A 26,849-nucleotide genomic window follows, 5' to 3' on the forward strand; every position below is an offset into this window, starting at 1 on the left:
GGAGGCGGGCTGGCCCCTATTCCCCTCCACTGATTCTAATGTGCAGAAGGGCCCTTGTCAATTTCTTCTTCAGAATAGCCCTTTGGCCCTCCTCCCAGAGCAAAGCACTCCAACTTGCCCCCGCTCCACCTCTCCCCTCCCAGGGGCCAAGCTCACTTGCTTGATGAGCTCCTTTTCCCCCTAACTGCCCAGAAACCAATTTGCCTACAGTAGAATGCAATTCCCAAACACAAACCCACATCATTTCTCAGACCCTCTCTTTAAAAGATGCAAAGTGCCAGCTATGAGCCTGGGTCACAGAGGGCCCTGAGTCCCCCACACATGTGAGTGTTCTGCCCGATGTAGGTTACAATGGGGAATGGAACTGCCATCCAACCAGTGAAGCTTAAAGTCCAGTGGCCGATGACAAACAGATGATGACAAAGGAGTCACTGAATTTATTCAAAAATATTTTCTGAGCACCTACTCTGTGTAGGCATGGGGGAGCAAGAGAGGCATGAGCTCTGCCTGTGGGCCAGCACTTTGGCACAGAGGACTCACATCTATTACAAGCAGGCCAGTGGCATCAACCAGAACCAGACAGCCCAGGACAGGGCATCCAGGGAACTCCGGTGGCCTTCCTGAGGGCGTTGACTCAGGGATGACTAGGAAAACCCCAAATGTATCAGCAAAGAGACATTTGGGGCAAAGGGAACTTAATTTCCAAGCCAATTTCCAGGTGCCAGAAGTGTGGATAAAACTGAGTAATTGGGTTGCCATTTCCTTCTCCAGGGGATCTTCCTGACCCAGGGATGGGACCCAGGTCTCCTGCACTGCAGGCAGATTCTTTATGGTCTGAGCCATCAGGGAAGCCTCGTGGAACTCTGGCTTTGGGAGGGACAAGCAAAAAGGCTGCTGTCCAGCCCAAAAACAGAGGCGAGCAGAACCAGAGTGGAGTCTCTGAACTGAGGGACCCTGTCGTCCGACCAGCACTGAGAGGTGCTTACGGGAGGCTGGCCTGGGTGCAGGGCATTACGCGTACTGTCTGTGAGTCCTCCTGATGTAAGAGGCAGAGCCAGGGGCAGTGTCCGTATCTCAGGGACACTCACCCCCAGCAGGTACAGGCTGCAATGCCACTTCCAGACTTCAGGCTTTGAGAGCCACCTTCATGGTGTTGCCCAATCCCCACTCTGGCCAAACTACAGTTTGCTTTGTTTTTCCCTTTAAATCATCTTTATTTTTACTTCATCTCATCCTGGCCAAGGATGCCTGTGAAATCAAGGATTTGATACGCTGAAGTAAATAACATCCCACACTTTGGGGGGAAAGGATGGTTTAGAATAAATAAATAAGATGCAGTGCTGTCTGCAGAATTCCAAATGCTTGATAAAGGACCCAGTGCTGGGGATGCCTGCCTGAAGGTGGGGCTGCTGCAGGTGTTCACCTGGAGACCCTCAGTGCCCTGGCAGGGTCCCCGCAGCGCTCTGATAAGCTCACAGGTCACCTCCTGAAGCCCAGTGCCAAGCGAACCAGGAGCACAAGGTCCCAAGAGCACACAGCCCACCCTCCTATCCCACAGCTCAGAGAGCACCAGGGCTCTCTGGGGTCACAGAGATCACCCTATTCCAGCCCCCGAGCCTTTCACTGATGCCCAACCTGGCGCACCTGCACGGCTATTCTCACAGCTGCGATGCTCTTCCTTGCTTTTCTCCAGGGGTCAATTACACCTTGGCTCAGTGTCACCCCCTCACCTGGGTCTTCTCAGGCCACCCATCCCAAGGCCATGCCCACCCCACCCACCTGCTCCCCAGCGCCTGCACCAAGATCCTGGCTGTCACGTGCTCATTCCCTTGTTTGTCTATCTGTCTCCCGACTACCCCCTTGGAGGAAAGCTTCAAGCAGGCAGGGTCTAGTCCCCCTCCCTAGCTCTCTGGCATATGAAGCTGCATCAGATTCATTGAATATCAGTATTCTGCTTTCATTCTTGATGAGGAGAGCTTGTCAATCAAATTCTCGGGCAGTTAGAAACATATCCTTGTGAAACACAAAGTGTGAATGGAAGACTCGCTGCTGCTATTAGGAGCCCCCCGCTCCTCACAAGTGGCTTTGCCTCTGCCGTGCTCTGAGCGCTGGAGTCTGCGCCACTTCAAGGCTGGGACCCCCAGGGACCGCCAGAGGCAGCAGCCCGAGAAGGGCACTTCTCAGGCAGATCCCTGGGGCCCAGGACTAATTCCACGCCAGCGCCTCCCTCGCTAATTGTTTCCAGCCGCAGCTAACAGGGCCTGTGGGAGCTGAGACTCTCTCTCTCTCTCTCTCTCTCTCTCTCTCTCTCTCTCTCTCTCTCCCCCCCCCCCTCCCCACCTCTCCCCCCGGTTTGCTTCCCAGGGCACCGACCTCCCCTTAACCCAAGGTACCCTGGCACCCAGGAGCCAGACCTGAACCCGGCTGCCCCACGACCCACCACTGCTCGGCCCTGGAGGCGGCTGCCCGTCTCATCCCACTTCCTGTCCTGGTATGGCAGGAGCGCGGGCGACGGGGTGGTTCTGAGCATTTAGTTGGTTACCATGACGTGTCGCTTTTACCCTGACAGTTGTGTCACTGTCACCAAATCCACCCCGTGGGTCTGGCTCACGGCCGGGGCAGGGGCAGAGGTACAACCTCCTGTTAGCCAACTTCCCACAGAGCTGAAGGTGACTGAGGGGGGCTTCTAGAACCTTCAGTGGGTGGAATGCCCAGATATGAAGTCTCTTCAGGAAGAGCTTAGGAGCTGGCAAGTGGAGGCCTTCTTCGGCAGGAGCCTTGAGGCATCGCAGCTAAACTGATGGCCCTCACCATCTGAATCACTGGGGGGACTCTTGGGGTCGGTGGTTGTCTCCAGGCCCCGGGTTATCAAAGTGAGTTTCCAGGTGCGGAAGGGAGGGTGTTTCATGCTCAGGTGTGGTCAGTCAGGAGAGATGGTTACCAGCTGGGTCTCGCACCAGACTGGCCCTGCACCAACCCCGAGTCTGCATTCGTAACTAGGTCAAGGGGGTCACGTGTGCCCCTTGGAGTCTGGGTGGTGCATGGGCTACGGGTGTGCCTGCTGCTGATGCCACAGCCCCAGCCAGGGACCTGGAGGGACCAGAGGAGGAAGGGACCTGCAGGAGGCGGAACAGCTCCTGTCATAGGGCCCACAGAGCACAACCCACCCCTCCCAACATCTGCAAAAGAAAGCGAGCTGACAGTGACATTGGGCCTCCACCCCAACCCTGCCTACCCCCCAACCTGTCTCCTACACCCATACTCACCTGACGTGGTCTGCTTCAGTTTTTCGTTTTTCTTTTTCCTCCATTTCCAGGGTTTGAAGATTCTGCCCAGGGTGGCCAGCTTGCTATTCCTCCTCACGGGGGGAGTTCGAATCCCTGAGACCAGATATTCGGAGCGCACTGGGGGGGTTTGGTCCATTTCATCTGGAAGGAGAAAACCCAGAGAGGGGTCAGTGGTGACCAAGCTCACACGACACCCTGGGGGGCCTGAGGTGACCCCCCTCCCCTGGGGACCACAGTGATCCTCCAAAGCCTGGGGCTCAAGAGGGCGGTCCAGGCAATGGGCACACTCTCATCTTCCATCGCATGCCAGCCCGTGTTCGAGTGCACACCAAGCAGGTTAATTCACCTCTCGCCCCCGTGAGAAGGAGCTGGGAGCCTGAGTTCTTCCAGAACCAAGAAACCCCAGAGAGACCTGAAGACACAAGAAGAGTAGGGCTGGAATGAGCAAGTACCAGGCCAGAGGATGTCACCAGCAGTCAGAGGGGCCAGGGCCTGGGGCGGGCTGGTCATCACCAGACCCAGCCTGATGCCCCATGTGACTGGTCCCCTGGCCAGCAGCCTCCAGAGAAACCCCCAAGGTTTGACTTTCCAAGCGCTTTTCTTATCAGCAGCCCAAGCCACTCAGCCCCCTGAGCCTCAGTGTCCACATCTGGAAAACAATGGCCATCCCCCATACCTCTCTCTCACCCAGGTCTGGCTCCTGGGTGCCAGGGTACCTTGGGTTAAGGGGAGGTCGGTGCCCTGGGAAGCAAACCTGGGGGAGGGGGGAGAGGGAGAGAGAGAGAGAGAGAGAGAGAGAGAGAGAGGGTGGAGAGGAAGTTTTTGTGTGACCATAGCGTGGTCATGAAGTCTGAAGTCATACAGAACCACATGAAATACACAGTTTATTGATAGCATGTTACAATGCATGTAAAGTACTATTATTTATGTTTTGAAACTGTAGACACTCTGATTAACACGGCACACCAGCATGGGGGACTTCCGGCAGAAATTTTCATGTAATAATTTATATAAGCAATATAATAATTCTTATGGAGTGAAAGTCACTGCTTGTTCAGGACTGGGTGCTATGGTATTTTATTCCCATAGTAAAACTATGAAGTGGAGACTGTTATTACATCCATTTTACAGATGGGCACACTGAGGCTGTCAGAGCAACACAATTCTGGTCTCAGGCAGTCTGACTCCAGAAACCTCTCTCATATTGCTAAACTGCTTCTAGGGTGATGATACAAATTTATTGCCCAGAGCAGGAACCAAATGGATGGATGGATGGAACACAACAAGAGACATAAACTAAGATGGTCCCAGCCAACGACTCTCTCTCTAGCTGTCCCCGCACCCTCCCCCCCACCAAACCACCACCAAGGGGGATTTGGAATTTTAGTTCCCTGACCAGGGATAGAACCCATGCCCCCTGCATGGGGTTCTTAACCACTGGACCACCAGGGAAGTCCCTCTCCAGCGGTTTTTAATCAAATGTTAAATATATACCCGGGACTGGCTCCACAAAGCAATCCCATGTGGACAGACAGTCCAGGGGTGTCTTGTTCAAGAACTTCTGCCCGCAGACCCAAGGAACCAGCCAGGCTCCTAAGCCAAGGCCATCCTCCTTGTCTTCACCTCTTGTGTTCACCTAAGACCCCAGGGCTGAATATCCAGGAGGGGCCCAGGACTTTTGGGTCAGGGAGTGAGTCAGGGCAGTCCAAGGACTGGTCGCAGATCCCCAGCTCCATGCTCCAGGCGTGCAGGTTGCAGACAGTCCTTCTCTCCCCAGAGGAGGTTTATTCCATGTTACATCCTCTCCCTTCTTTCCTCCGCCCACGGACGCCAGATGGGAGCAGAACGGCCAGAACCACGTGGCCCCAGGAAAGCTGACTGTCCTGAAGGCATTATTGGCACAAAGGGGAAAGAATTGGCCAGGTCTCCCCAAGCTTCTGGGCTGGTTTGAAGATAAAGACAAAGATCCCCAGAGATGTACATGGGGATGGGGAAGAATAGCCATCACCTTGTTTATATTAATGCCTCTCTCACTCCACAAAGGATGTGTGGCCATTACATAAACACATGCCCGACAAGATACAATGAGTGTCTGAGGAAATCCGAAGGAAAGGAGTATGGACAGGGTCACTGCATCAAGGGTTAGACACCATGTGTCACTCAGAGCTTCCTAGCAGCCAAAGCAAAAAGGAGTAGCCCAGAGAATAAACCACAAATCAGACCCCAAACCTGGAATAGCTGGACTTCAACCCAGGCCATCAGCATCTCCATCCCAGAAGCCCACTTGCTAAGTCACTTCAGTTGTGTCTGATTCTTTATGACCCATAGACTACAGTCCACCAGGCTTTTCTGTCCATGGGATTTCTCAGGCAAGAATACTGGAGCGAGTTGACATTTCCTTCTCCAGGAGATCTTCCCAACCCAAGGATCAAACCCATGTCTCCTGCATAGGCAGGTGGATTTCAATGCTAAGAAACACACAGTGCAGTGGTGATTCGGGAAGTTTGCAAAGGAGATGAGAGCCTTGAAGATGAGGAGCACAGTGGCTGCCACTGGAAGTTGACGACAACCAGTTGAGAAGATCATTGAAGCTGATCCTCTTCCAACTACACAAGAAGTTGCCAAAAAACACAACATCAACCATTCTAACAGAAGCCCATACAAGCCTTCGAACTGGTGTTCTCTGTGAACCCCGACAGTGAAACTCTGCCCATATCACTTTCCTGCGTACTCCCCGTGACCTCTCTCCTCATTTAGGACAAAACTACCAAGCCTGCAAAGGGCTCTGAGGTCTGCTCCTGCCCACGCCCACCTCACTCCTGCCCACTGGCCCCCCTGTCCCATTTCATCATCAGCATCCTATGCATTAGTATCACTGGCACTTATAGAAACCAGAATGTCACAGGTGTTAGGATGCAGGTGCCAGAACCAGGCACTGGGGCTCACTCATTCAGCTCTGTCACTCACCCCCTGGGGCTGAGGGGCTCACACCACCCTCCTTCTCCCCTCTGCATCCTCACCTTTGCCATGGCCTTGCTGGAGGAACAGGGAACAGGGGACTTCCCAAGTCCTCGTCTGCTTTGCTTGAACCCATGAGGGGCAGGCAGAAGGACAGTGCAGCCCCTCCCTCATCGCCCCCTCCCCTCTCCCTCCGCCATCACCACCATCACTATTTTAATCCATGGTCTCCTTGCTCCCCCCACCTCACCTCTGCCCCCTAGTGGCTGGAGCAGGTACTGTGGTTCCCACCTCACTTCGACACACCTGGGTCCTCACAGTACAGTCTGGGACACAGGCAGCCTGTGGCCACTGAGCAGACTTCACTCCACACTCCTCTTGAGAGAACTCACTCATTCATTTATTCAACAAAAACCTACTGACACCAGGCATGTATCAGGAACTGCACCAGGAGGAGGAGGTACAGAAGTGAACAGAAAGGATCCCTACCTTTGTGGGGCTTCTATCCCCACAAAGGTCTATCTTCTGCAAGATGGACAACAGGTGTGGCTATTAAGAAACCAGCCCTGTTCACCACCTTGTTCCCTGCTGCCTTCCTCTCCTGATTTTTCCCCATCACATTTATCACCTGGTGTATGGGCTTTCCTGATGACCCAGCTGGTAAAGAATCCTGCAATACAGGAGATAAAGGAGGCATGGGTTTGATCCCTGGGTTGGGACTATACCCTGGGGAGGGCATGGAAACCCATTCCAGTATTTTTGACTAGAGAATTCCATGGACAGAGGAGTCTGGCAGGCTACAGTCCATGGGGTTGCAAAGGGTCAGACACGACTGAGTGACTAAGCACACACACACGTGTGTGTGTATGTGCCTGCATGCACACAGACACACACACACCCCTGCACAATTACTTGTTTGCCTGCTGCTCATAGTCACCTCCCTAATTGGAAGGCAGGGTCTGCTTTGACATCTGGTTTGCAGCCAAACCCCTGGTGTCCAGAATACATGAGGCAAGAACCCACGTGCTGAAGGCAATCTTTCCAGACGCGAGGATGGATTGACAGAACCCAGCACTTTCTCAGGGAGCTAGGAGAACATGTGGGTGACTGTAAACAGCCGGTTATGAAAGGCTGCTCTGAGCGGGGCTATTGGAGCAAAAGCCTGGATGAGGGAGCCAGCAGTGTAGACAGGAGTGGAGCAGGGAAGAGGGTCCCAGGCAGAGGAGGAGTGAGCTCAAGGGCTTGGAGGAAGAGCACAGTAGGGGAGGGCTGTGGATGAGCTGGGGAGACAGGCAGAGGCTTGAACTTGATTCAAAACCCAGCAGGAGCCTCCGGGGTTCTTCAGCTCAAACAACTGGATTTGTTCATTTATCTAATATCCAATGTGTGTGACCAGGAAGACACCTTAGTCTGAGTGACTCCCTGAGGTTGTGGGGGTGGTGGGGGATTTCCTGCTGTCATGGGAGGAGTAAAGACCCCTGCGCCCTGGTGGGGACCCCCTCCAGAGGTCTGAAGGCTGTGCCTCCACCTCCCTCTCTCCCTGCCTGCCCCTAGGTGAGGGCTAGACCAGGTGAGGGCTGTGACTTACAATCCAAGGTCAGAAACTTCAGAAGAGATGCGCAGTCAGCGAAGGAACCGCTTACAAGCCACCCGAGGGCATGAATCTGTCACTGATGGTGTGACTGGAGGTCCGAGGGAGCAAAAGTGGGGTGGTCCTCCTGGGCACTGCATGGCCCACTCACACTGGCAGGTGGGAGTGAATGTGGGCAAGTGTGTGGGCAAGGAGAGAGGGTGTATATATGTGTGAGCCTTTATGGGTGTGCACATGTGCACCCGTACACGTGTGTCACACAGAGAAGAGAGGCTGGGGGGACTGCCACCCCTCTCTCCAGCCCATTAATTTGCTCAGCATCCCTGGAGTTGCTGGGGAGCCTCCTTCCCACATCAGAGAGGATTCCTGGAGGTGCAGACACATTAGTAGACTCTGAATAGTGCAGTGGCACTCAGTTCCAGGGGCACCTCTGCCACCTGTGAGGCATTAGCAGTTAATTAATGAAAACTGTTTTCCCCACATCTGCTGAGGAAGTACAGCTTGCAGCAACAGGGCAGGCGGGAGCACCTCACAGGCTCCCACATGATGGATGGGGCGGGCGCCCTGCCCTGGAGCTGAAGGGGCCGGCCCCAGCCCCTCCCTTCTCTGGTCCCTTGGACCAGCGGTCCACAACATTTTTGGCACCAGGGGCTGGTTTCATGGAAGACAACTTTCGCATGGACCAGTGTAGGGGTGCAGAAGACGGTTTCAGGGTGATTCAAGCACATCATATTTATTGAGTTTGTTGAACAGGAGGCAGAGCTCAGGCAATAATGTGAGTGATGGGGAGCAGCTGTAAATAAAGATGAAGCTTCTCTCATTCACCTGCCACTCACCTCCTGCTGTGAGGCCCACTTCCTAACAGGCTGCAGAGCGGTAAGGGTCTGTGGCTCCCAGGTTGCGGACCCCTGCCTTAGACAACTCCAATCCTCTCCCGGTTCCCTCTGAGGCTCACAGCAGGGGAGACACCTGTCCCCCGGGACTCAATGCCCATCCACCCCCATTGATAGATCCCACAAAGCTACAAGTCAGGCACTGCTAGAACAAGGCAGTGAAGGATACCAATGCCACGGCCAAGGAGGTCACTGAGCTTATGGGCTAATTTCCATGTCTGTCTCAGGGCCAGCTCCTTTATTCCTAATACTCCCTTCCATCCTAGCTCTGATCACAGTCAGATCTCATCTTGGGATGTGCTGTTTATTGTTATCATCTATCTTTCCCATCAGAACAAATATAAGCTTTATAAGAATAGGAACTGTGGCCATCTTGTTCATCACGGGTCCCTGGCATCTTCACAGGCAACTGGCACCCAGGAGGCATTCAAATAAACACCTGCTTGATCTGTGAATCTGGGAAGCAGAGCTGCCAGGGCTGGAGCCCCCATCCTCCTAACTCCAAAGTCCTCCTCTTAGTGACATCAGGCATTTCGGCTTCCTTGTCTTCTATCCACTGACCTGTCCCTGTCTCCTTCTGCTTCCCCAGGTCACCTTCCCCAAAACACACTGGGAGGGAAGCCCCCCTCACTGATTACCGGGTGCCGTGTGCTGAGCTACAGGCCTCACAGGGGAAACAGGCCCCATCTGTATCAGACAATACTGAAACACAACCTTTTGCTTGTTTCACTCATTCATTCATGAATTCATTCATCAAGCATCAGCTGAGGCCTGCTGTGTGCCAGGGCTGCTCTGAGTTTGAGACAGAGCTGTAAACACAACTGATACACTGTCTTGCTCTGCATGAAGCTCACCTGCTTACGGAGGAGGAAGAGAAGCAAGGAAACAGTGACTCCAGAGCGTGAAATGAGCCATGAAAGAAGCAAACGAGAAGTGGGGATGTGGGTCAGCAGTGTGGCCTCTGTTTCTTCAGTGAGTCCTTGCCTTCCCCGAAGAATCCGCCTGGCAATATGTAGTGCCCACGTTATGTAAACAAAGCACTGTGCCAGGTGTGAGGTGAAATAAAGAGATGCCGGACACTCCCCTGCCCTGATGGACTCACTGACTATGGGGGAAATCAAGATGCACTGAATCACCAGGGAGAACCAAGACGGAGAATTATAACTTCAGAGGAAGCAACTCTTCCTGCCTGGGCTGGGAAAACTCTGAGAAGGCTACCAGGGGTGGGGGTGACACTGGAGCTGGGCCTTGGAGGTTAACTAGGAGCTGAATAAAAGGTGCACACCCATAAAAGCATGATCGCAGGTGGTGTCTGGTGCATAACAAAGAACGTGGGGGAGTAAGATTTGACGCCTCCAGTCTCTGAGGTTCAGATGCCCCATAAAATCTCCACATATAAAACTGGGATCCACACAGAGATTCCATCTGTCTATGGTGCCAACTCATGACCAACATACACCCACAAATACACAGACATAAAATTATCATCATTGTCATCACCACTGACTATCAATAATAGGAAAAGATAAACTCAAAGTAAGAAAATAATCTTTCTTATTGCTATATCAATAAATACATGGATAAATGAAAAAAATAGCAAGTGTTGTCCTTATTGTTTTTAAGTTGCTGGCATGGGTCTGAGTATGTGAATCTGAAAACCCTTAGGCTGGAGCTCTCCATTTCTGGATGGAGAGGATGGAGGGGTTCAGCCAAGAAGAGCCGTGTGTGGCCACGATGGCGCCTTGAGAGCATGAGAACCACGTAGGGATCTGGTTCGAGACCAGCCACATGGAACGGCTGCAGAGAACATCAGTGTGGGCAGCAGCTTCAGGGAACAAGGCTGAAGGCCAGGAGGCCCGCTGAGAGAGGCCAGGCAGGGTGAGGGCCATGGGACAGCAGGGAAGAGCAGGGTGGTCCAGGGACGTCATTGCAGCAGAGTCTTCACCAGATCTTGGTGAGAAAACAAGGGGCCAGGAACACAGGCAGAAGACTCCAGAAAACCAAGGTTTGTTTTGTCGTCACTGTCATCAGCAACAGCAGCATCTGTTGGGCACCTGCTGCGTGACAAGCTGTGTTCTGAGCACCTGACATGGATCCGCTCATTCCGTTCCCGTCAAGACCTGAGAAAGCAGGTCGTTATCTTCATCACTCACATTAGAGTAAAGAAAATGGAAGCAGGGATGAGAAACAACTTTCCCAGGTCACGCGGCTAAAGTGATAGAGTGGGCTTGGAAATCAGGACACCTGCTCTGAAAGCCCTCGTCCTAACCCCAATGTCAGACCCCATGGAGCAGATGATAACAGCGCTGTTACCTGGGATATGGGATGAAGGAGGAGAAGCAGATATGGAGCAGAGAGCATCATTAAAGCAATGTACACGAAAATCATGGCATTTAGGGTGTAAAGACCAATAACTTGTGCCCAGTCTGCAAGAGATGTGGCTTTATGGCTGCTGTCTATTAAGAAAGTGCTGGGTGCTTTCATAGACACACCATCTGGATGGCTCTGAAGGTCCAAAGCCAAATTCATGAAATGGATTTGAAGTTGCCCAATACAGAACTAGTCTTGGTTTGACCTTCTCCTGTCCTCCTGGAAAGTTCTGGAGTATCAGTCCAAGAGCAGGATATGTTAGGGGGGTACTGATAAACCCAAGAAGAACTGGGCCACATGTGGACAGCTTCCAGGGAGCAGTGAGACCACATCCCCAGGGTCACGCTGCTCAGAATGCAGGAAGAAGCTGGTTGCTGAGTGGGGCAGGGGAGCAGGGATTAGGAAGAAGAATGAATTTACTTAAAGCGGGGGTGGGGTGGGAGGGGGAAGAATTCCTGAAGGCCTGTGGCTCTATGCCCAGCAACTCTGCAGACATCTCTCTACAGTTCTCCAAGTATATCCATCAGAACCTGTGAACAGTGACAGCCCCCTGCGATGGAAAAACTGCCGCCTTCCAGCTGGGAGGGAACAGGGACCCCCACAGCAGGTGCCCAGCACAGCAGCGGGTGCAGGAGTAAATGAATGAAGAAGAGAATGAATGAATGAGAAATGGATCCTGGAATACAAAAACTGAAATGGAATCAGAATGCAGGTCAACGGTACTTAACAAAGACCTGAGCACCTCTGTGCCCCTTTATGAGGGCAGATAATTATTCCTGAGCAACTTCCTGGCCGCATGCTGGCCCATCATTTTTCCTGGCTGCCACCTAAGCAGACGGCACCTCCTTTCTCTCCCTCCCTCATTAGTCGAGGTGCTAAGGAACATACAGAAGGAAACACAAGGCCCTGGCTGAGCTTAGAGTGAATAACTGGTCTCTGGAATACTCAGAATTAAACAAATGCTTCATCACAGAAGAACATGTCTTGGCATGCTCAAAGGAAGGCCACCAAACCCTTCTGGGTGTTCAGTCCAAAGAAACAACCCCGGGAGGTGGGGACATCTTCCGCTCCATTTTACATTTAGGAAGCAGAGGCTACGAGAGGCCCGTGTGGAAAGTCACATAGCTGGGAAGTGGTAGGTCTGGCACTGGATGCCAGGTTCTCTGACCCAAAGCTCCCCATCTGGGCATGACACTGTGTTGCCCAAAGAGTCTCCCATGGAGCCCTAGCAGTGGCAATGCTTTGTGAATGAAGACACTTGGGAAAACACTGTCTACACGGAAAGTCTTGCCTGAAGAGCCCCACCACATACCATCGTAGGAAAGGCTCTGAGAAGTCCTGCAATAAACAGTCTCATTCAACCACTTGGCCAGCTTCTCCCAAACAGAAGGACCGGCCAATCCCTATTTGCACTTGCTGCCCAGACAGTGACAACCACACAAACCATCTAATGGAGCTTGAGCAATAAACCTGAGATTAAGCCCCTTGAATATATTCTGCACTAATGACAATTTATTTAGGGAATTTAAAAGTCTTTTCCCCAATATCTGTTTCCAAAGGTAACGGGATTCACTAAGGTCTTAGCAGAGGTCTCTAAATTTCCCAAGTCTCTAAGCCTCTTCCAGTTATCTCAGGCCCCCTGCACAGCAATGATGCTGAAATTAATTCTAGATAAATGGGCATCATTCATGCCTCTGACACCAGTGGAAAAATCAAGACCTTATTAAAGTGGCTTCTTTTTTCCCTCATATGCATCGTGGAAAAAACAGCACATCTAGCTAGAAAGCCCATCTGTTTAGCATCAACTCCATAATTCTGCCAATGGTGGCGGGTGTCTGCCAGACATATGGCCAATTCTCCAAGTGAAATCAGCTCAAATCTGTAAATCAAGTGGATCCAAAAAGGCTCCACAGAGCTTAGAACCAGGAGTTGAAACATGAAGAGGACAGGGTCACGCAAGGGAAAAGGTGGGATCTAGAAAATCAGCTTTGTTGTCATTGGGCTTTTTCTGCACATGAGTAAACACTCATAAAAATGATTCTTCAAGAAGCCCAGAGACTTTGCAAAGCCTAAAAGCTGGTTTTAGAGGCGTCCTCTTAAAGATCCTATTTTACAGAGTGGAGACAAACGAGTGTTTCAGAGAGAAGACATAAACAGTGAAATAAGACATCAGGAGAGTTTAGCATCGCAGGATAAATTTAGACAAAAAACATCACCCAACATCTTCAAAGCCCAAGTTCCAACTCTGACTTTCCAAACCTCAAATGCAAGTTGAAATTCTTAAATAATGTCAGTCAATGCTTAAGGATATACAAATGTTAATTTTAAAATATGCATACTTTGGCATTTTTCACAGGAACTAAACAAGTTATAAATTCTGGGAAGATTCTGAACCAACAGATATGTATTTAGATAGTGTGTCCCAGACCCAATTTTGCTTAGGTCAAGGATGAGCAAATGTGTTCTGAAAAAGGCCAGATACTAAGTATCTTAGGCTCTGAGGGCCGAACAACCTGTTAGGATAACTCAACTCTTCTGCTGTAGCATGAAAACATCAGTGCTATGCTATGCTAAGTCACTTCAGTCGTTTCCGACTCTGTGCGACCCCATAGACAGCAGCCCACCAGGCTCCCCTGTCCCTGGGATTCTCCAGGCAAGAACACTGGAGTGGGTTGCCATTTCCTTCTCCAATGCATGAAAGTGAAAAGTGAAAGTGAAGTCGCTCAGTCGTGTCCGACTCTTAGCGACCCCATGGATTGCAGCCTAACAGGCTCCTCCGTCCATGGGATTTTCCAAGCAAGAGTACTGGAGTGGGGTGCCATTGCCTTCTCCGGAAAACATCAGTAGATGTTTGTAAATTAATAGGTGTGGCTATATTTAAATAAAACTTTATTTGCAAAAGCTGGTGACAGGAGGATTTGGTCCATGGGCTGTCGCTTGCCAACTGCTGCCTTAAACGGTCCCTTTGGAAATGTCTTCAGGGGAAAAGTACTACAGGACACTCCTGTAGTAAAAGAAAAAGAGAGAAAAGGAACATTTTCCAATCTGAGCCTTTACCTTCTAGCCCACTCCAAACCTCCAGGCTCCAGGCCAGCATCACTCTGCCCACCTAACTCTGCAGCCTCCTCCCTGGTTCCCAGGCATCCACTAACCCTGCTCCCCTAAGCAAACAGGGCTTTGCATCACTTCCCTGCTTAATGTCATAGCGGCTTCTAGAATGAAATACACAACCTCAGCTATGATCCCAGAGTCCTGGCCTCTGCTTATTTCACACCATGCCATGCCCCACTGTGCTCTACTTCTGTCTCTTTCTGTTCCTCCCACCACAGGGCTGCCTCCCAGGCCAATCACTCTAACAGTAACACTTTTCCCTGAAAAACTCCTACTCATTCCACATGGCCCCACTGTCTATGCTCACCTGTTAGGTTTCCTGTTATTTTTTCTACCACAATCTTCAACACAATTTATAACTAGCTATTGATTTCATGTTCATTAGTTTAATGCCCATCTTGGCTATTTAACCATGAGAGCATGTAAATGAATCCAAGCTTGTACTGTTCTCTGCACCAAAGGCCCGTAAATCAAGAGACGAGTTGTTGGAGTAAGGAACAGCGACTTATTCAGAAAGCTGGCAAATCGAGAAGATGGTGGCTCATGTGCCAAAGAGCCATCTTGCCCAGGTTGGACTTCAGGCTTCTTTTGTGTGTGTGTGTGTGTGTGTGTAATAAAGTTTTATTAAAGTATAAAGGAGACAGAAAAAGCTTCTGACATAGGCATCAGAAGGGGGCAGAAAGAGTACCCTTCAGGCTTCTTTTTATACTTAAAGGGGAGGGAGTAAAGTCAACCATTTTCTGGTTCCCATCAGTCTCTGGAGGGAAATGTACTAATTTCTTCCTTCCTGCAGTCACTCATAGGTAGGTCTAGTCAGGAGGTTTCCTGGGAGCAAAAGGCATTTAGCCTAATGCTCATTATCTGGGAGGCAGGGTTTCCAGAGATGGGCCATTATGCATCATTTTAAGCTTATAGGCAGCATCCCCTTAGTGATGAACTTGCAACAGAATACAAAGATTCTTCCCTATTACAAGCAGAGACGAAATGTGTCCTGTATAATTGCCTCCCTATGTCCCAAACAGTCCAGGTGGGTTCAGCAGGTACTTGAGAGAAGCTGAAGATTTCTTTTTTCTGTGCTCAAGTTCATAGCCCTTGCCCATGGGGACCTGTCCAGGAACATCTGAAGGCTATAATCCTACCACAATGAGGCGTGGTTCTCAGGATTTACCAAGTAGAGTTCCCTGGCAAATCTGATGAGGTTTCCTGCTATACTGTTAATATGTTTCTGCAGCTACTCACCGACAACTTTTACCCAAGAGCCAACAGTGTGACGCTTGAACACTACAAGTGTCTGCATGTCACCATGGCCCCTGCTTCTCCCCAGGGCCTGGTGACTGTCATGGAAGCACCAGAACGAGAGGGAGACAATAGACAAGCTCGTAGCCATACCACGCACGCTTCCTGGGAACAAGCATCAGCTCGTGATGGGCCAGTCCTGGAAACCTGCCCCTGCAGGTGACATCTGTCTGCCCAGACCATCCCTAAGGGCTTCCTGCTGCTGTTGGACGACAGCCCCCTCTGGCACCCCCAGCAAGGGCTAGCCCCGGTAGCCCCATTCGCAGCCACCGTTCCCTGACATTCTGGGCCACCAGAGAGTCACCCTGGGTAGGGGCTGCAGCCAGTTCTGTCCACTCCCCACCACACATGCACTGGATGGACCCACTCACACTACAATCCGCTTTCCTGAGCATCTCCACCTTACCTGAGACCCAGCCCCTGCCCATCCAGTCCCAGGGGCTAGAGGTGAGGGAGGGGACAGTCATGTAAATAGACAATTAGGACAGTGGGCTTTACCACTCCACCCTCCCCTGCCACCCACCCCAGTTCTGGTCAACCCCATCACTCCCAGGTTCCCGCAATGTCCTCCATGGGTCATGTCCCCTGGTGCCCACTTCTCCCTGCCTGAACCCCTCCCATGGCTTCCATTTGCGACTGGAATAAAATCCCACATGGTTCCTCACGCCCCATGACCCCTCCCCTCACCACTAGCTCTGGCCCTGGGGGTCATCAGCTTCCCCTCGCTCCTTCCCACCTCCAGACCCCTGTGCTTGGTGGACCTTGAAGGACCCCTCTCCCTCCTACCTTTGCAAAGAGCTGCCTCCTTCTGATCTCCTGGGTCTTGGTACCACGGTTTCCTCCACGGGGAGGTGCATTGAGCCTTGGCAAGACCAAGCCCAGGCCCAGCACACCTTACCCCAGCAGGACACACTCCCCCGACCCCCAAGATGAGCTGATCTCCCAGCCTCTGCCCACTGGGGAGATGCAGGCCTGGCTACAGGGGGCTCCTGAGATACGCCGGAAGCAATCAGTGAACAGACTGATGATGGACGAGGCACTCTGACCGAGAGTGAGACAGGACTCTGTGGGCAGAAAAAGGACAGGTCTCTGGACTCAGGGAAGACTTCCTGGGAGACTGAGGACACCTGAAGTAAGCTTTGAAGCATCAGTAGGAGTTCAGTGAGCTCTAATAAATACGGGGGAAAAAAGGTAATATTCCATCATATGAATAGAGTTTTGTTTCTTCATTCATCCCCTGATGGCCATTTGGGTGGTTTCCACCTTGAGGTGGTTATGAATAGTGATGCTATGAGTATTCATGTACAAGTTTTGTTTGAACAACTATTTTCAATTCTTTTAGATATATACCTAGGAATGGAATCGCTGGATCCTACGGGCTTCCCTGGTGACTCAGACAATAAAGAATCCACCTGCCAACGCAGGAGACATAAGATACAGAGACACGGGTTCGATCCCTGGATTGGCAAGATTCCCTGGAGGCGGGCATGGCAACCCACTCCAGTATTCTTGCCTGGAGAATCCCGTGGACAGAGGCGCCTGGTGGGCTACAGTCCACAGGATCGCAGAGAGTCGGACACGACTGAAGGACTTAGCATGCAGCAGCACACAGCAGCTTTAAGCATCACTTTTTAAAAAATCTGAAGGCCAGTTGGTTTACAATGTTGTTAGTTTCAGGTGTACACCGAGGTGATTCAGTGATATCCTTTACTGTCGTTTAGTCACTGAGTGGTGTCCAGCTCTTTTGCACATCCATGAACTATAGCTCACCATGGAGAGGCTCCTCTGTCCATGGAATTCTCCAGGCAAGAATACTGGAGTGGGTTGCCATTTCCTTCTCCAGGGGATCTTCCCAACCCAGGGATCGAACCCTCATCTCCTGTACTACAGACGGATTCTTTACCACTGAGCTACCGGGGCTTCCCATATATCCTTTACAGGTTATTACAAAATACTGAATATAGTTCCTTGTGCTATACAGCAGGTCCTCATTGTTTATTTTATATTAAATGTTTATATTTAATTGTTTATTTATATTAAATATATCTAATCTATGAGTCTGCTAATCGCAAACTCCTACTTTACCCTCTGCCCACCCTACTTCCCTCTTTGGTACAGGTTCACTTTTTGAGGAAGTGCCAGCCTGTGCTTCACGGGGGCTGCACTGTTTACATGTCCAGCAGAAATGGAACACTGACACACACTAGGACACAGATGAACACGGGATACACAAAGCCAGTCACCAAAGACCACATAGCATCTGAGTCCATCGACATGAAATGCCCGGAAGAAGTAAATCCACGGGGACAGAAGATAAATAAATGCATGGCTGTCAGGGCTGAGGGTAGAAAGGAAGGGGCATGAAATGGGTCTGCTGCTGCTGCTGCTAAGTCGCTTCAGTTGTATCCAATTCTGTGCGACCCCATAGACGGCAGCCCACCAAGCTCCCCCATCCCTGGGATTCTCCAGGCAAGAACACTGGAGTGGGTTGCCATTTCCTTCTCCAATGCATGAAAGTGAAAAGTGAAAGTGAAGTCGCTCAGTCGTGTCTGACTCTTAGTGATCCCATAGACTGCAGCCCACTAGGCTCCTCTGTCCATGGGATTTTCCAGGCAAAAGTACTGGAGTGGGGTGCCATTAAAATGGGTCTAGAGTTTCCATTTAGTGCTTATAAGTTGTGGAATGAGAGAGTGGGGATGGCTATGCAACAATGTGACGTGTATCCTTTAGAATAGCTAAAAAATGTCCAATGTTATGTCATGGGCCTTTTATCTCAATTACAAAACTCCAAAAAGCATGCCCTGGCCCCCCAGAGCTCCCTGACATGTCCTGCAGCCAGGGACAGACCTGCCAAGCCCACCCAGCAGAGCAGTGGTTTCTGGGTAGAGCCAGGAGCAGACAGTTATGTGGTTTCCCGCCCGCCTGCCCACATCTGAGTGGGGCCTGGCCTCGTGCCGAGGAAGCCCGATGTCCCTGGGAGTAAGTGATGTGGTTATTCCGTCCATAGCAGGTCTGCACCGGGCAGAGCAGCCTTCCAAGGGACTTCTGTCAACTCGCTTCCAAGCTGCCTCCAGGCCTGGCTGTCTTTCACACGTGTTAACCCAGTTCTTTGTAGAATCAGGACCCTGGGGTCCAGAAGAACACTGGCCAGGATGCCCAACAATAACCCCCACACACATCAGGGCTGGGATTCACGCCGTAAAAGAGCAGTAAAAACAAAAAGCCTCATGCAGTGTGCAAACTTTGCAATCCCCCTAAATTAAAAACTCATTCAGGATCACACATTTCAAAGCATTCTGGCTGCAGGGACCGTAAGCTGGGCTCAAGCCCTTGCCGTGTGGAGGCAAGACCCTATCTGACAATCAAAACCACTCTCCCCTGGAGAAGGAAATGGCAATCCACTCTAGCATTCTTGCCTGGAGAATCCCATGGACAGAGGAACCTGGCGGGTTACAGGCTATGGGGTTGCAAAGAGTCAGACACGACTGAAGCTATTTAGAACACACACATAAGAGAGCTCTATGGGAGCATGTGATGGGGGACTAGACAAATCTCCCAGAGGAGGTTATCCAGACCAGATGAGAAGGATGAGCTAGGCTGGGGAATTTCATCCAGGGGAAAAAAATGTGCAAACCTCCCTGGAAAGAGGCAGCTTGGTCTATTCACAGTCACGCCGTTCTCTGAACATCTTCACTGCCCATTCGTCTTACCAGCATTAATATCAGGAACAACGGGGATGGCAAGAGGCCCAGAGTGTTCTCCCCACAGCATCTGGTCCTGCCTTCTCTCCACCTCATCACTTACCACCCTAACCAGACCGGCCGCAACTTTGTTCTGCAGGGTCTTTTTTTGGGGGGGGGCGGGCTTCAAGGATTTTACCTGGGTTTTCCTTTAGAAAACCCTTCTCCTGGCCTGGCCAACTCCTGTTCTGGGTCACAGTTTAAATTTTACATCCTACAAAAGCCATTCACAGCTCAGAAGTGGGGGCTCTGCCCTGTGCACCTTCAGCCCCTGCATCATCACCCACTATCATCACCTCTCACACACAGCATCTGAACTGTTGGTTCTTTGGCTCTCTGGCTGGAATGACTACCGCAAGACAGAGAGACACGTGGGCCTTGCCCACTCACACCAATCAGGCCAGAATATCACACAAAGTCAGTCCTCAGGAAGGGCCTTCGACGTGACGGCAGCCAATGTGGGTTTATCCTACAAAGCACAGTGTAGCATTGCCACGCTCAGGTTCCAGGAGTCAGAATGGGCTGGGTGCGCAGACACCCAGTTTTTATTAACCGTTGCAATTTGAACAGGGTACTTCACCTCTCCAATACTTGGGTTCCTGACATCCATGACATGGGCATGACATTAGTACTTACTGCAAAGGGTTTTTGGGAGGATTAGATGAGTTCACACGTGTGGATGGCTTAACATGGTGCCTGGAACATGGCAAGGTTTAATCAACGTCACCTCCCATCAGCACCTTTCTCTGCCATCCGTTTTCTAGGTTCCTTGGGCATCCTGGATCACAGTCTCAGGGGACACAGCAGGCACTCAGTAAACACCTGATGGATGAGTAACGATACCTCAGAGAACCTGGCCCAAATCTCATGATTTTCAAGGGGATCATCAAAAGCACTTTTACCAAGTCTTTCGATTTCAACAGAATGGGTATTCCCTTCTAAGAGCAAAATACCAAAGACAAATGAAAAAAAAAAGATTAGTGGTTCCTTTTGGATTCTGCAAGGACTGGGTTGGAAGCTTTCAGGAGAAGTGGCCATGATGACAGGACACTTAAGATACCTGGAAGAACAATTCTTTTTAAAGATCTGGAGGGAAAATGAACAGCAAACAAAACTGGGAAGAACCAGAGTCCTGAGATCAAAGGAAGGTAGAAAACCCTGTGTGGCTCACCCTCCTTGAGAACTCGGGCTGAGTAAGGAAGGCCAGCCCCAATGCACAGACACGGGGACCGTCTAACGTGATGGCAGCGTGCTGACCGGATGCAGGCAGCTGTGCGTCACCAGCACCACTGGACCGCTGCAATATCGGGCCCTCAAAAGCAAAGGGGGACAGGAACCAGGAGACGTAAGAAGCCGTGGCCTCCACCTGATTTAGGCTCCACATACCTGTCCGTGTGAGCCCCTGGGCTCCTTGTGGGTGGCTTTAATGTTTACTGATACATGTGTGCACCCAGCGTGGCGGCTCCACTCTGTGTCAGCCTCCCCCAAAGAAATGGTCAGACGCGCTGCCTCCTGTGGCACCTTGGTGGTGCTGCCTCTTCCTCACTGGATGACCCCACCCCAGCACAAGTGTGCCTTTCTTCCACACTCACCGCCAGCCTCCTGGAAGAGAGCTGGGGGCTGCGGGGAGAGTGAGACACGTAAGCACAGTGCCCCTGCCTTCAAGGAGCGCACGGTCCCATCTGACATCCTGGAAGCAGCCTGGGCTCCAGAGGCAGGAGAGACGGGTAGCTCCATGTCACACTGGCCCCATGACTGCAGGCAGGTCCCAGTCCTCTCCAGGTCTCCCAGGGATGCTTGACGGTGACATGTGACAGTGCTGTGTCAACATCAGTCACTCTTGTGATGGGCCTGAAAAGGAGCCAGCTTCTAAGGAGCATGCATGGGCGAGCCTGGCAAATCCCTCAAAGCCTGTTTAAAGCCCCCCACATTGAGGCTCAGCTGGGGACTGCCAGTCTGATTCATCCACGTCTCTTGGGGAGGTGAGCTGACAGGCTCTACTACTCCATCCCGCAGGGTAAAAGCATGAAATCCAGTCAAAATGCCCAAGAATCTGTCAAACTTGAAATTTACCTCAGGAAGAAAAACAAAAGACAGGAAATCCCTTTATGGAAAAACCACAAATAAGAGAGAGTGGGGACTCCCTGGTGGTCCAGTAACTAGGACTCTGAGCTCCCAATGCAGGGGGTCTGGCTTCGGCTCCTGGTTGGGGAACTAGATCCCACAAGCTACAACTAAGACCCGGTGTAGCCAAAGAAATAAATATATAAATATTTTTTAAAAAGAGAGAGAGAATGAATTTCACCCCAGTCTGCTATCAGCACCACGGCCTTGGGGGAGGTCCATTATTAATATATTTATCTGGTGTTACTGGATGAGGTGGTTGGATGGCATCACCAATTCCATGGACTTGAACTTGGGCAAACTCTGGGAGATGGTGAAGGACAGAGGAGCCTGGCATGCTGCAGTCCATGGGATCACAAAGAGTCAGACACGACTTGCAACTGAACAACAGCAACTGGTATTACCAAGAGCTAAGAACTAACTCGGAGAAAGCAATGGCACCCCACTCCAGTACTCTTGCCTGGAAAATCTCATGGGCAGAGGAGCCTGGTAGGCTGCAGTCCATGGGGTTGCTAAGAGTCGGACACAACTGAGCAACTTCACTTTCTCTTTTCACTTTCATGCATTGGAGAAGGAAATGGCAACCCACTCCAGTGTTCTTGCCTGGAGAATCCCAGGGACGGGGGAGCCTGGTGGGCTGCCGTCTATGGGGTCGCACAGAGTCGGATACAACTGAAGCGACTTAGCAGCAGCAGCAGCAAGAACTAACTTATTTAAAAAAAAAACAAAAAAAACCCTTATCCAACTAGACACTTGGCCACATTAAGTTTTCATGAGATGTGATGGCTTCTTATCTAGATAAGTAACATCCCTTGCAGATGAGATTCCCGCCACCTGGAGAGCAGGGAGGTTTTCAGTGACAAGAGGAAGCCACGTGTAGAGCGACCACAATGATGTTACCATCAACAGTGAATCACAACACACAGCAGAACCAAGGCTGAAATAACCTGACGGCCTTCTGAAAATCCAGAGCCAGGCGAAGAGTTGATTTGCATATTCCTCCAGTTTAATTTAATTTGCTGTAGATTAGATTGAGCCATTTGGAACTGCCCAAATCCGGCCGTCGCTGACCTACAAAAATGGCAGTTTCATACAGACTAGCCTAACAGAAATTAAAATTAGATCTTATTCTGTAAATGAACAAAGATGGAAAAGGATGAGAACTATCTGCAGGAGAGTTTTCTCTCCATCAGCAAGAGGGGCCTCCACTTTCACTGACTGTCCTTCACTGGTATTCTCACACACAAGGAGAGATTCCTGCAGGAAATCCAGGCGGGCAGAGCCAGAGATTCTGGGGCTGGGGTCCCAATGACGCTTTGCCAGAAATACAGCGTCCACATATCCCCTCCCCAAAGGGACTGACACAAATGTCGGCAGCAAGAAGCATTTTGTCTAGGGTCACTCATAACCTCACAGCAGCCAAGAGAGGAACCAGGTGGCCCTGGACAGCGTTCCATGAGCAGGGGAGACTACGCAGGCCGCTGACACCACTGCCCGGCCCTCAGGCTTCGCAGGAGCCATCTCAAACCTTCCAAGTGACAAAGTGCTTGGAGGAAAAACAGAAGAACTATCTTTTTGTTCTTGGCCACATAACTTCTGATCCCTGGGAAGTTGGGAAGATCCCCTGGAGAAGGAAATGGCAACCTGCTCCAGTATTCTTGCCTGGAAAATTCCAGGAACAGAGAAGCTTGGAGGACTACAGTCCATGGGGTTGCAAAGAGTCAGACACGACGGGGCACACACGCACACACCTAACTTCTAGGCTGCCCCAGCCACCAAGCATCTAAGAACACACGAGGATACTGCCAACCCAGGTTACCTACCACTTGGGACCTTTCCCCAAACCTGGAATGGGGAGCTCCACCAGGATGTGAAGTCACTGCCTAGGAGGAGAACTCCATCTACTTAACCCCGCTAAGTTGAAAGACTATAAATTGGACACACATCAACTCAAAAGAGCTTCTTCAGATACTTGGGTGCCTTGAATTTTGGAAGTTTTCTTTAGGCTTTAAGAGAATATGACTCTGAAGGAATATTTAAAAAAAAAACACACACTTGACAACACAGTTGTTTTTTTCCCAAAATCATTTTCTTCTCTAAAGAGGGGCAGATCCCAGATTATGGTTCCCGTCAACATGGTTAAAAGCACAGGCTGGAATGTCAGTCTTCTTGGCGTGAATTCAGCTTTACTGCTTTGCATCTGCAAGGCCAAGGACAATTTACTTCATGAGGCCTTAGAACACGACAGTTAAATGAGATAAAGCATTCTACACAGAGCCACAAATAAAAAAGTTTCTATTACAAGTTCATCACTAAAGGCATGATGACTATAAATTTAAACACAATGGCCCATCTCTGGAACCCCTGCCTCCCAGGTAATGAACCTTAAGCTACTCACTTAGCCCACAGGAAACATTCTGAGCAGGCCCACCTGTGAACGGCTACAGAGAGGAAGAAATTAACACGGCCCCACCACAGGATGACCAGAGACTGACTGGAACCTAACCAGAACCAGGAAGTGTTTGACTTTACATCTTCCCCTTTGAGTATAAAAGAAGCCTGAATTCCAAATCAGGCAATATGGTTCTTTGGGACAGGAGTCCACCCTCTTCTCAGTCTGCTGGCTTTCTGAATAAAGTCACTATTCCTTGCCCCAACAACCTGTCTCTCAATTTACTGGCCTGTTGCGAGGCAAGCAGTATGAGCTTGGACTCAATGACAGGATGAGGGGTCCTGAGTGCATGGACACATGCTTAGCTCTGAATTGAGAACAGTCCTCTGTTCCGGGGGCAGGGCCTCTGTGTGTGGCTCCCTCACTGCACTGATGCCTGGCACGGCCTGGTACAGGCCAACAACCAGAACGTTCCGGCTGGATGAATGAATCCTTCCTACTAAGGGGAACACAGACAGGCACCTCTGCCTTTGCCTCTTTTCATTTTCTTAATGTGCAATCATCTCAGAATGATGTCACCTCTTCTAAACACTCAAGTATCCACTGAAGGATGCGTTGGCTTGATGGAGAATCCCTCCAAGCTCTTAAAGAAGAAATAACATCAGTCTCGGAGAGAATAGAAAAAGAGGGAACCTATTTTAGGAGGCCAGGATCCTACCTCCATGCCAGGACAAGAAAAGGGCATCGCTTGAAGTGAGAACAGGAGGCCCATCTCTCTTGTGAACAGACACAGAAACCTACACAGAAGTTAAAATCAGAGAGATGTGTAGAAAGACAAACATCACAAACCAGCTGGGCTTATTCCAGAAACATAAGGTTGGTTCAACATTCAAAAATCAGTCAGTGGATAAAGCACATTAACTAGAAGGGGAAAGGTCACATGATCATTTTGATAGATATAAAAATAGAATTTTCTAGAATGTCACACCCTTTCATCATTAAAAGTTAATGATGGAAAATTGGGACAAGGAGGAAACTTCCTTCATCTCGAAAAGAATACATACAAAATAGCTGTCACAAACTCATAATGACGAAATGCTGAAAATTTTCTTTCTGAGATTGTAAATGAGACAAAAGTGGCTTTCTCTAAAATTGTACTGGAGATCTTTAACCAGTATAATAGGAAACAAAAAGTTTAAGGACTGGATAGGAAGAAATGAAACTATTTTTTTCCCTAGAGAAACATTTTTGGGAACTCCAAAAGAATCTCTAAAATCAAAATAACATAACACGCGTGCTTCCCAGGTGGCGCTAGTGGTAAAGAAGCCTCCTGCCAATGCAGGAGACATAAGACATGCATGTGGGTTCTGTGCCTGAGTTGGGAAGATCCCTTGGGGGAGGGAATGGCAACCTGCTCCAGTATTCTTGCCTGGAAAATCCCATGGACAGAGGAGCCTGGCAGGCTATAGTCCACAGGGTCAAAGTTGGACACAACTGAGCAACTAAGTACATACATGCATAACACTAAACCTAAACAGTCCCACAGGAAGAGGAATGTTTAGACACACTGGATAAGAGAGGACAGGATTTCAAGCAAGCAATAAAAATCACATATTTAAAAAATAGCTATGATGCTGAAAAATTTCAAGATGTAATCCTATATTTAAAATAAATATCTATAATTATTCTAAAATATGGTATCAGTATTATAAAGGAGTTTTTCTATATGTTTGGATTAAAAGGATGAATGGGATATATGAAAATATTTGCAGTGATTAACTTCGGGTGACACGATGGAAGATGATTTTTGTTTTATTTATAAATATTCTACAATAAGCCTGTGATGCTCTCAGATGCAGGAAAAAGAATTCCAGTTTTCCCCCTAAAGTCTTCCTGAAGGTGTAGCATTTGACCTGGCCTTTGAAGGCTGGATAGAATCCTGAGAGGTGTGGAAGAGCTTTCAGATGAAAGGAAAGCTGTGATGTAGGAATCCCAAGATGCTGGGCTGGGGGGGTGAGAGGAAGCAGTGGAGACAGACATGAGATGGGAAGGTGGGGGCAGACCCTGGAGAGACATGAATGCCAAAATAACAGCTAATGAGGATGAAAAGAGGCAAAAAGATGCTGGGAAGTCACTGACGGAACCGCTTGTGAAACTGGCAGAGCTGAAGGCTCTATTGAAAGAGGTCAACCATTTCCAGGAAACAAGAGTTGAGAAAGAATTTAAACAGCTAGTTGGACAGCACTATTTACAACAGCCAAGATGTGGAAGTGTCCAGTGACAGAGGAATGGATAAAGATGTGGTACATACATACAATGGCATATTACTCAGCCATAAAAAGAAGGAAATAACGCCATCTGCAGCAACATGGATGGACCCAGAGATTATCATAGTAACTGAAATGTCAGACAAAGACAAATACATATGATATCCCTTATCCACGCAGTCTACAAGAAGCGATACAAAGGAACTTATATAAAAAACAGAAATAGACTCACAGACATAGAAAACAAACTGTTACCCTAGAAAGCAAACTATGGTTACCAAACTTATGGTTTCCTGGGAAGGAATAAAATATGAATTTGGGATTAACAAATACACATTACTATATACCAAATAGACAACAAAAATTTACTTATAGCATCTGCTAAGTCACTTCAGTCGTGTCCAACTCTGTGCTGCAACCCTACGGACTGTAGCCCGACAGGTTCCTCTGTCCATGGGATTCTCCAGGCAAGAATACTGGAGTGGGTTGCCTTGCCCTTCTCCAGGAGATCTTCCCGACCCCAGGGATCCAACCCATGTCTTTTATGTCTCCTGCATTGGCAGGCAGGTTCTTTACCACTAATGCCACTTGGGAAGCCCCTTATATATACTTATATATGCCTTATATACTTACATATCCCTTATGTACTAATAGCACAGGGAACTATATTCAATATCTTGTAACAAATTATAATAAAAAAGAACTGAAAAAATATATATATATATTCGAATCGTTTTGCCAAATGAAATGAAACTAACACGATGTTGTCACTCAACTATACTTCAGTGAAAAAAACAAATAAAAATAAAAGGCTAACTGG

The 26,849-nt window shown here is 49.7% G+C and overlaps 1 protein-coding gene across 5 annotated transcripts in view; it reads right to left on the reverse strand.

Annotated features, from left to right (window-relative positions):
• The window catches only part of PHACTR3 (phosphatase and actin regulator 3), a 206,068-nt gene that overhangs the window by 83,955 nt on the left and 95,264 nt on the right, over positions 1-26,849 (reverse strand). For all 5 annotated transcript variants that reach the window (XM_061437008.1, XM_061437007.1, XM_061437011.1 and 2 more), the window contains exon 2: positions 3,267-3,428. In XM_061437008.1, the coding sequence (XP_061292992.1) occupies positions 3,267-3,423 (157 nt within the window). In that variant the 5' untranslated portion in view covers positions 3,424-3,428. The remainder of the gene's footprint in view (positions 1-3,266; positions 3,429-26,849) is intronic.

The sequence above is a fragment of the Bos javanicus genome, chromosome 13 (genome assembly GCF_032452875.1).
Source record: "Bos javanicus breed banteng chromosome 13, ARS-OSU_banteng_1.0, whole genome shotgun sequence".
Taxonomy (NCBI): Eukaryota; Metazoa; Chordata; class Mammalia; order Artiodactyla; family Bovidae; genus Bos; species Bos javanicus.